Genomic DNA, 11,647 nt, shown 5'->3' on the forward strand with positions numbered 1-11,647 from the left:
GTTAACTAAAATCTCATGTGCAATATAACTTTTATTTATAGATAATTATATCACAAACCTTTGTAACTCTGGTGTGTGAAGCATACAATTGAAGTATTTGCGGTTAGTGCATCTGTGTATCTGTGTGTATGTCTGTTCCACTGATCTCAAGAACCAATAATCAGATTTGAATGAAACTTGATACATAGATGCTCCAGGGTAATGCCCAATTACCTAATTAGCATATTAATTAGCCAATTTTAAATAATTTCACTGGTTTCTCATGTACTATGTATTAGTATTAAACAGCTTTCAATGGAACTTGGTATATAGATGTTAACCGTTATTACGCATGGTTAATTAGTTTTGATTGAAATTATGTGCATATTAATTATCTAATTAGCATATTAATTAGACAATTTTAAATATTTTCACTGGTTTCTGTACTATGTATTCGTATTAAACAGTTTTCAATGAAAATTGGTATATAGATGCTCTTGGATAATGCGCAGTACTGATTAGTTTTGGTTGGTTGAAATCCAGTGCAAATCATTGACCTAATTTGCATATTAATTAGCCAGTTTTAAGCATTTTCACTTGTTTCTCAAGTACTATTCAAAGATTTTAATAAAACATGGTACATAGACACTCTATAATAATACTCAGACCTGATAAAATTTCGGTTGAAATTAGCCAATATTTAACTTTTTCACCATTACCTCAACCACTCATAGGATTCAGTGAAACTTGGTACATAGACATGTAGATGCCTAGAGATAAGTCATATACATGTTCAGTTTAGGATTAAATTTTGTTTTACCTACTAATTACCTAATTTTCATAAATTAACCAATTTATGATGTGTACCACTGATCAAATGTTAATACAACTAGGTACATATGTGCTTTTAGATAATCCACAGATCTGATTACTTCAGGGTTGAAATCTATGCATATTAATTACCTGTTATTAGTTTCAGAAGTGTTTCTTAATATGCATAATTTTAATGTACTAATGTATGGTCATTATTTCATCAATTGTTAAACCATAGCTACTTGGAATCACCCTAATCATTGTCTTTATTAGAAGCACATATGCCTACTGTAAAAATAAAGGGCAACGACAAGTCTATGGTTAAAATAAGACATATTTCAATGATTTTGCATGCAATAAACACAATGCTTTATGTGTAATGAAGATGTGCTTCTAATATAGTGATTTTTGATATACGGATAAATAAAACGAAATTACATTAACGAAAGGGACTGATAACTTTTACTATAAAAACCTTAGCATCCCGTTGGCAGGCCAGTCACACTGGTTCTCACTACAAGAGGTTACGATCCCCCCTGCCAAATGCTAAGGAAAACTGAAACGTATATATACATATTTACATAAAATATTGTCCACCTATGCGGATCTGTTGGTGCAAGGTTTTTATGACCGTATGCCCTTACTGACGTCAACCAAACATTTTATGTGGGAAGTTGGCACCCAAGGCTGACAGGTACTACACCTTGCCCAAAGGTGACCTGGGGGTAGTTGTGGCAAAGGGTAACCCCATTCTCCCAAGTCCATAGACTCCACAACCGGATGTAGTTTAAAATCTTGCCCAGGATAAATATATACATAATTAAACCATACACGTTGTCTTTATCAGGTAATACCTCACATTTTAGGTTGAGTTGGTGCAAGGCTTTTACGACCGTATGCCCTTACTGACGTCAACCAAACTTATTATGTGGGAAGTTGGCACCCAAGGCTGACAGGTGCTACACCTTGCCCAAGGGTGACCTGGAGGTAGTTGTGGTAAAGGGTAACCTCATTCTCCCAAGTTCAAAAACTCCACAACCGGATGTAGTTTAAAATCTTGCCCAGGATAAATATATACATAATTAAACCATACACGTTGTCTTTATCAGGTAATACCTCACATTTTAGATTGAGTTGGTGCAAGGCTTTTACGACCGTATGCCCTTACTGACGTCAACCAAACTTATTATGTGGGAAGTTGGCACCCAAGGCTGACAGGTACTACACCTTGCCCAAGGGTGACCTGGAGGTAGTTGTGGCAAAGGGTAACCTCATTCTCCCAAGTACAAAAACTCCACAACCGGATGCAGTTTTAACGTCATGCCCAGGACGTATTTCCTTAACATGAAACATAAAGCATTTACCAATTGAGTTGTAACAATCCGTTGTCTAATGAACAAAGAGCGCCACCACACGTCCATGTCAGTTCAAACTGTTGTAGTTGGTCATTAAGTTTATAATATGCGTATTCTGATTTGATTCTGCTAGCTACACGGTTTTTGAAATTTTCAAGTGGGTAACTGGAACCGTTGCCATCCCGTTTATTACGACGACTGATATGAATGGAGATTTTTGCAGCACAAATTGTATACAGAAATATATTTTCACATTGCCTGGATAAAAAACTTGTGACAGTTGTGAGGTGGTAGCGCAACAAACCACCATGATGGAGCTGACACATCTGGCTTCAGGAGTCTGGATCCTATACAGTTGACGAGCCTGCAAAGAGTGCCAATTTCATGACATTCCAGGAAAATATGTGACAGAGAGTCGAAATCTCCGCAGAGTGGACATTTGTCAGATGCAGTAAAATTGGAGTGCTTTAGGAAGCCGGTGATGGCGTACGCCCCATGTATGATACGCCACTGTAAATCACCCTCATACTTTGTGATTGGTAATGCATAGCTATCTTTAAAATTAGGTTTGAAGTCAGTAGGTGGACTGAGAATGTCTCGCCAGACAGTGTCCAATTTATATGGATGTTGGTTTATATGAAGAACCATTAACAAATATTTATATATTGCACCTTTTTCAATTTTATACAGAGGCAAGTTTAACTCGTCCGACTCGTGTAACTGAAAACTTAGATGTGTCGGAGGTGGCTCATTAACATCGTTGTTTTTTAGTTTTGTGTTAATGACATTTTTCCATTTAGTTGGAATGGAATCGTGGATGACTTTGAGACTGAGTTTGAGAATACGTTCAGAGCGGATATTAACTTTATTTACAAAATATGAGCTGGAAAACCACGATTTGTTTGAAGTATCAAACAAATCCCCAATCCTCACAACTCCCGCGTCGGTAAAGTGCTTTAAAAGAAATGGTTCGTTCCTAAGTGGGTAACAGATGAGCGGATTATGAAAAAGTGGCTCAGCAAGTAGGCTAGTTGTATTCAAATCAATAATACGCATTTTTGCCAATGATTTCCAACACTGTAATAAGTCTGGATAAAACGGTGGGAGATGAAGGAATGACATATTAAGATTAGTGCAAAGTAAATGACGAGAATACCTCAGATCTTCATTAGCAGCGTTGAAAAAGTAGTCTGTAAATTTAAAGCTTGGGTGGTCATAATCCGAATAGAGGTATCTCTGAATATATTCAAGTCGCATGGTGCTATCATGATTTATATTTCAGTCAGTTTGACAGTGGTTGCCATGACATATACTGATAAAGGTTAATGACAAGACCAGATGGCGAGCTGGTCGAAATCAACCAAAAACATCTTATGACTCTGCAGTTTTTAAGATACAAGACAGTAGCTGTAATTCTAAACCAATGTTGTTTGCGATTTTAAACTAAGGTAGTATCTTGGTGGAATGTTAGTGCGAGATTATTACCCCATCAATATTAGTTAGTGTTGACAATGTATAGAAATGTTTTCTCTAGACAGCTTGACGAGTAATTAATTGATTATGATGTGTAAAACTTTCATGTGATTGGTTGTTTGTTTGAAGGCAAGGCCTTGGAGTCTCTTATACTGATTGTAATTGGTTAAGGGGTGACAAGAAATAAAGATGGATTTAATGCTGTCTCGGGTGAAAACCAGGGACTTGGCAGAGAATCGTTTTGGGAACATGAATGAAGCTTGTGTGTGTCTTTTGTCAGCCTAGCGTGGAAACGACCGAATCCCGGTTACCTAAGTGAAAGGTTTTTAACCATCAAAAATACCTATCACACGTGGTGGATAACCCTTGGGCATTGTGTTCAACACAAAAATCATCCTGTGAAGAAAAGTGAAATGACGAAGAGGTGTCTTTCTTGTGAACCGAACTAACAGCTCCATGGCAGAGACGACTCAGAAACCGCGCTCGACGACTAACACCGTTACCAGTATGGCACCGATGTACAACGCTGAAGAGATGAAGATTTCAGAACCCCTTCGGAAGGACCAGTACCGGATAGGACTGTATAATTAAGAATTGAGCGACATTAAAGACAAGAAGATGACAAAGAACGACCCGGACTAACGCGACGACAAGAGAAGAAGACGCTATATAGACTTTGAATTAGAACTTTAGCTATCTGTGTATTGCTTAGAGAACTGCTCGCTGGACACTGTAACTGACACTGTGTAACTCAATAAGGACGTTGAACTCTTTTCCAGAACCCTAACCCTATTGCTCAGTAATGTAATGTATTGCTTGCTTTTCTATCTTTTTTTTACCGTTTTTTTTTTGTGGTATTGAATTGTATGTATGCCCAGAGACACAGAGATGAATAGTAAGAATAGCGGATATTTTGGTATCGAAAAGATTATTAAGGGTAGAATAAGGAACGGTAGAAAAGAGTATCTTATTAAATGGGTGGGGTACCCAAAAGATCAAAATTCTTGGGAATGTTATGAGAATTTAAACGAACAGGCGAGATTATTTTTAGAAGACCATCCGATACCCCTTATGGGATCGACAAGAGCGAATAAAAGAAGGCGGGAAAAGTTGATTAATGGTTTAGAAGTATATTAAAAAGAGATTAGTGTGTGACAAGACGAGTGTTATTTAGACCCTGGGACGCACATCATCCATTACTAACGATAATACTTAACGAATTCATTCATACGAGATCATTTCTCAAGGAGCGTGGAAAGAATCCATGATAAAGCCTAAGTTTAAATTACATGGAGGTGTTATGTCCGCACTATAGCTACGTACGGGTTTGGTGTTGGGGGTCACACTTTCATGAAGACGCCGGGCGGTGACGCCATGGACAATTTGATGAGAACATAGGAAACGCTTTAGGTGGGTACTTAATTCTACCATTCGACCACGCAAATTGAGAATTGGCCACGAATTTTTCATTTATCATGTGTCATATCCCTTTCTTTTCATTTCATTACTAATTTATAGTGCGTCTCCCGAGAAATTGATGTCAAGATGAGAATAGCGTTGATATTTATTAGTGTATTACTGGTCGTACGATGGAAACCGTCTGTGCAGATGAGAGATTATGTTCTGCGCCCCAATTATGGAGTATTGTTTGAACGGGTAGCAAACATCGATAACAGCCTAACGTACTGGCATCATACGTTCGCAATACCTTATTTAGATATTCCTATGATGAGTGTGAATGAGTCATTATGTTCGAACGAAACAGTTCACCTCATTCCGAAGTTTTGTGAGGAATACGGGGAAACTTTGAAGTTAGTCGAACAACAGAATAAGTTCTATATGTATCATATTTCGAGAGATGAACGAGCGATTCGTGTGTTATTTCCAAAGATAGAGAAAAAGAATTTGGGAAATGAACGGCAGAAAAGGGGATTATTAGACTTTGTAGGGAAGGTATCGAAATCTTTATTCGGAACGGCCACGTCGAACGACGTAAATATTTTGAGACGGCATGTAGCGGCATTGGAAAGTTCCACCGAGGTTATGACTGATCAAATTGTTGCGTACGAAGATGATTTAAACTCATATGTTTTCACGACGAATAAAAGAATAGGGAATGCTCTGAATGGGATTAAGGAAAATCATGAGGCCATTTATTCGATCGTATCTGATTTATCGCAATGGAGAAAGCGCTTGAACAGAATGGAACTAAATCAAGAGGCGTTAGAAAAAGAATTAAATTATGAACGGCGATCCACACATTTAATGTTTCGATATGCTATTCAACGCCTACAAGCGTTACAGTTACTTGAAAGGGAGACACAACGTAGGGTGGGTTCGATTGACGTGTTATTACAAGAAAGGTTACCTTTGCAGTTGGTAGGACCGAGAGTGTTAGGGGATGCTTTAAGGGCAGTGCGAAAGAAGCTACGAAAGAAATATCCTAATTTTGATATAGCATACACGAATTTGAATTATTATTACCATAATGCGAGAGTGACATTTCGGCGTACAGACAATAATGTGTACATAAAGGTTGGAATCCCCATTACTATAAAAAAACGACATATTCGAAGTGTATAAAGTGATAGTCATGCCTATGCCCCTCCCTTATAATTTAGGTGATAAACCTCAGCATTTCGACAATAATACAGCAAAGAACGGGCGCACGAAGGTAACGTCAGTTGCAGAGTATTTTGGGGTTAATGAAGATGAAACTTACTACATTGAAATAAGTGCAGACCAAATTTCGTCTTGTACTGGTCTGACAGTAAAAGATTGTCCCTCTGTGATTACCATGATAAATATGCGTAAGTCGTCGTGTACGAAGGCCTTGTTCTATGATAATAAAGAGGAAATTCATAACACATGTAAAATAGATTTAATACTCAACCCAGTATACGACCCTAAGATTCTCGAAATCGGACAGGGGAATATTTTGGTAAATAGCAATGATACTAAATGGTTAATAGCATGCGGGGATAAAAGCCCTGAGCCTATTGAAGGTTGTACAATGTGTATAATTAAATTGCCCTGTGGATGCGCTATAAATTCCGACAATCTCTATATATCGCCATTGTTAACCAGTTGCACAGAAGACGAGGCCCCCACGTTTCTGCATCCAGTAAATTTGCCATTCTTAATACCCTTTTATGACCCAGATGATTTGACAGAAATTACGGGGGAATCGATGTATGAAAACCCGTGGCGAGTACAACTCCCTAACATCACCATTAACAGAGGGAATTTCGAGGAAATTGTACGTTCTGATGCACGTTTGGTGGTAGATTTAAACAGAACGGCAGATTTATTAAGGAAAAATAAACCAATTTATTATTCAAAAGTAGACAAATTATTTAGCGACATTACGGATGAAACCCCTGCCTTACCGTTTTTGGAAGTCAAAACTATTACTATAATTGAAACCATTCTGGCTATTATAAGCACAGGGTCACTGATTTTGTCAGTATATATAGTTTGTAAGGTGAGAACTTTGAGCATATTGATTGCATCCCTTCCCAGGGTCCGGGCTAAAACGTTATATTTGCCAGTAGACGAGTTAATTACGGACCACCCCTTGCGAGATTTGAAGAGTTCCATGATCCAACTTCGAAATGAAACGTTAATTCTGATTTTAATGTGTTCAGGATTCTTATTAATATTGGCGGTTATTCGATTGTGCAAGTGTTATCGTAATCGCTCTATAATGTATCGTGCACCTAAATTGCCCCGTACTAAGTTAATTTTAGAGATATCCAATGACAAGCTGCATGTCTTGGTAAATGTTATGACCCTGTACGTGTCTCCGAGCCATTTGGCCTTTGCAAAGCGACCCGTGATCGAGAATTTAACAGTTGAACGTGGTATAATTTCGTCCGTGTTGAATATCGAATGGGGTGATATAAAATACAAATTTCATGGTTTAGAACGTGTAATTCCTTTGCCCAAAGCCGTTAAGATACCAAAGTGGAAAGATAGTAAGTGTGTGGCTGTGGAAGGGGTAGGGAATCATTATAGATTATTGGTAGGTCTATCTGAAGTATATACCGAGATTCCCAGGGATATTACTAGTATGCAGTAGATAGGGAACCCAATACTGAATAATTGGGATAGCAAGTGAAGTGCTGGCACCTCTCCTTGATAGAGTAGGATATTCGAAAATATAACCAATGTATTTAACCTCATAATCTTTTTATTTAAATATATATAACTATTGTATTTTAGAATCATAACAGTAGTGTTTAAATTTATAGCTTTTTATTTGAAATTATAATTACCATATGTAATCATTGTATTTACTCATTTGAAACTATGTATTTTGTTATCTTAGAGTGTATTTTACTTGCTTAACGATTGTTGATGTATTGGACGTGTGAAATATAAATGTGATGACATCCTTGGTATTGGAACGGTATGTTCGGAGAACATGCAGAATGTAAAACAGGGGGTTGTATCATGATTTATATTTCAGTCAGTTTGACAGTGGTTGCCATGACATATACTGATAAAGGTTAATGACAAGACCAGATGGCGAGCTGGTCGAAATCAACCAAAAACATCTTATGACTCTGCAGTTTTTAAGATACAAGACAGTAGCTGTAATTCTAAACCAATGTTGTTTGCGATTTTAAACTAAGGTAGTATCTTGGTGGAATGTTAGTGCGAGATTATTACCCCATCAATATTAGTTAGCGTTGACAATGTATAGAAATGTTTTCTCTAGACAACTTGACGAGTAATTAATTGATTATGATGTGTAAAACTTTCATGTGATTGGTTGTTTGTTTGAAGGCAAGGCCTTGGAGTCTCTTATACTGATTGTAATTGGTTAAGGGGTGACAAGAAATAAAGATGGATTTAATGCTGTCTCGGGTGAAAACCAGGGACTTGGCAGAGAATCGTTTTGGGAACATGAATGAAGCTTGTGTGTGTCTTTTGTCAGCCTAGCGTGGAAACGACCGAATCCCGGTTACCTAAGTGAAAGGTTTTTAACCATCAAAAATACCTATCACAGTGCTTCTAATATAGTAATAAATACACTATTCCTTAATTATTTTTTCATGCCTCCAATATCTTCAGCACACGAGAGTTCTTTCTAAGCATTCTTTGATTGTAAAATAAGTAAATACTGTGTATGTGTGCTTCAATAGTCTCCATTTGTACAAAGTTGGAAAGTTGTGACTAATAATTTAGTTTAGTTAATTTCAGAACCCTCTGGACGGAATCTTTTTGTTCTTTGCATGTGCTTAGAACTTTATTTGGGACATATGTACACGCAGTGGTTCAGAGATTCGATTCAAAATGGCCATCTGTTTTTTGTTCAAATTTGGTACATTCATTATACAATTTGGTAAAAATATTGTATTTTTCTACATAAAAACAAAAGAATTTCACAATGTCAAAAACGGAAAGTAATTATTATCATAGTGTTGTTAGTAATAGTTGAAAATGATACATCTACGTGAACCTGCTCATATGAAATTAAAGGAGTCTCTGTTTTCAACAGCCGTATACATCTAACTGCGCCATCGCCAAGTTTCTTTGGTGGACCACAAGCTCCGTCCTTGTTTGCACGTTATCATGTTCACACAATCGCAGACATTATTTGTAAGGGTGCCCTTTGAAATGGCACATTTTCTCGATGTCTTAGCGAGTACTCCGCGGGGTGTATAGCTTGTTCTCACATTAGCATAATTTTCCTTGAGTTCACTCATCGCTTTCCCACATGCATTTCTCGTTCTTTGCTAACTTTTTTTGCACTCCAATATGTTGTTGTTTTTGTCTTTCTAAACATCAAGTATATTTTTGATTGACATTCAACGAGACGTTTGAATTTTGAATTTGATGACGGTTCGAATTTATCCACTTTTACAGTGATCAATATTGCATTTGTGAGCGAAAAAACACGGTCGGAAAGCAACGAGCGGCCGGAAATTAAGCGATAAGCGGTCGGGAAAAAATCGATAAAAGCGCGAGGTTGGGCGAAATGAGTACTGGAGCATTATACGTAGGGCTACTTTTATTTCAGTTAAACGCAAGAAAATATTTTTTTAGCAAACACAAATTGAAATAGATAACTGGCTTAAAGGAGCTTGAATGATAAACAAACAGACAAAAATATTATTGCAGCATGCATTAATTAAATAACATAAAAACCCACAATCAGTAGATAAACAAGCAGCCTATTGGCTGAGATAGCTCCGCTGTGCATTGCACATTGCAATTAAGAACTGAAGATATCATTAGAAAATGAACAATATGCATAGTATCAAAGCAATCAGACTTGCTGTTTTTTTTAACTAGAATTCAAAAATATCACTTTTCACCACATTTAGTACTTATACATTTAATATCAAAGCGATTGGACTTGCGGTTTTCAACAAGAAGTCGAAAATATCACATTTTAGCAAAAAATACAAAAATATTCACCAAAATTAGAGAATTGAACATATCATCATGAAAAGAACAAATCTGAGAGAGGTCCACAGGTAGTACCTATATGTATAATATCAAAGCAATTAGACTTGTGGTTTTTAACAAGAAGTCGAAAATATAACTTTTTACCAAAAATGACAAAAATATTCACCAAAATTAGAGAATTGAAGATATCATCATGAAATGAACAAATCTAAGAGAGGTCTACCCAAGGTACATATACACCAAGTATCAAAGCATTCAGGCTTGTAGTTTTCAAGAAGAAGTTGAAAAAGTAAAACATTGACACGAACGACGACGGACAATCACTCATATGATAAGCTCCGCTCGACAAAGTCGACAGCAGAGCTAAAAATTTGAACATATTCAGTCAAAGCAAATCAGAGATATGGCACAAGAACCACATTCAATAAAACAAAATGGCTGCCCGTCGGCCATTTTGAATCTAATCTGAAAAACAAAATTATTTGCATCAAGGTCCCATAATGTCTAATGTATATACCAAGTTTGAACAAAATCAATTTGTAAATAGCCGAGAAGTGCTTGATTTTGAAGCACAAAAATGGCCGCCATTCGGCCATCTTGAATCCAATCATGAAACAAATTGATGTGTATACGTATAATATCATGTATGATGTATGTATGAAGTTTAATTGGTCCAAGCATTTCTAAGATATAGGTATGGACGCATGCACGTATACACACACACACACGCACAAGGGTCAAAACACAAGTCCCTGTTCGGACAAAGTCCGAAAACGGGTCATGCATGGCACAGTCTCTGTTAGTTATCAAATTTAAAATATATAGTTTTGTTTATAGTACCATAGTTGGAACATAAACATGTCAGAAGTATGCAGGTAAATGTGTCGTTACCTACCATGAGTGATGTCTATAACAAGTTTGACCGCAATAAGCCCTGGTATGCAGGTAAATGTGTAGTAACCCAGCATGAGTGATGTCAATACCAAGTTTGACTGCAACCAGCCCTGGCAAGCAGGTAGATGTGTTGTAACCCACCATGAGTGATGTCTATACCAAGTTTGACTGCAACCAGCCCTGGCATGCAGGTAGATTTGTTGTAACCCACCATGAGTGATGTCTATACCAAGTTTGACTGCAATCAGCCCTGTCATGCAGGTAGATTTGTTGTAACCCACCATGAGTGATGTCTATACCAAGTTTGACTGCAATCAGTCCTGTCATGCAGGTAGATTTGTTGTAACCCACCATGAGTGATGTCTATACCAAGTTTGACTGCAATCAGCCCTGCCATGCAGGTAGATTTGTTGTAACCCACCATGAGTGATGGCTATACCAAGTTTGATTGCAATCAGCCCTGGTAAATTTACCTGCTAAAGCTGGTAAATCAATTTACACTATGAAAAATTACTAGGAAATTACTAGGCAGATTCGCCTATTCACATATTTCATACCCACCATAGACTCCGGTCAGTCAAAATGACTATTTTGAACTGTAGGCATTAATCAGAGATTCTGCCAATGACGGAGAGATAGAATCTAGGTCAGGGGGAGCCCCATGACCCTAAGATTCTCTTTCCCTTACGTCACGAACCACGTGACCGAGGCCA

The 11,647-nt window shown here is 37.3% G+C and overlaps 1 protein-coding gene across 1 annotated transcript; it reads left to right on the plus strand.

The window, feature by feature from the left end:
• The first annotated feature begins 3,465 nt into the window (after positions 1-3,465).
• LOC146749008 (uncharacterized) lies at positions 3,466-6,218 on the plus strand. Its single transcript, XM_085495487.1, has 2 exons — positions 3,466-5,030; positions 5,139-6,218. Exon 2 carries the CDS (start codon positions 5,166-5,168, stop codon positions 6,201-6,203), a length of 1,038 nt encoding a protein of 345 aa, XP_085351613.1. The 5' UTR covers positions 3,466-5,030; positions 5,139-5,165; the 3' UTR covers positions 6,204-6,218.
• Positions 6,219-11,647: the final 5,429 nt, after the last annotated feature.

The sequence above is a fragment of the Saccoglossus kowalevskii genome, chromosome 2, assembly GCF_978046115.1.
Source record: "Saccoglossus kowalevskii chromosome 2, keSacKowa6.1, whole genome shotgun sequence".
Taxonomy (NCBI): domain Eukaryota; kingdom Metazoa; phylum Hemichordata; class Enteropneusta; family Harrimaniidae; genus Saccoglossus; species Saccoglossus kowalevskii.

Excerpts from the sequence above, each read along its gene's own strand:
- LOC146749008 (XM_085495487.1), top strand. The coding sequence starts at position 5,166 with ATGAGAATAGCGTTGATATTTATTAGTGTATTACTGGTCGTACGATGG.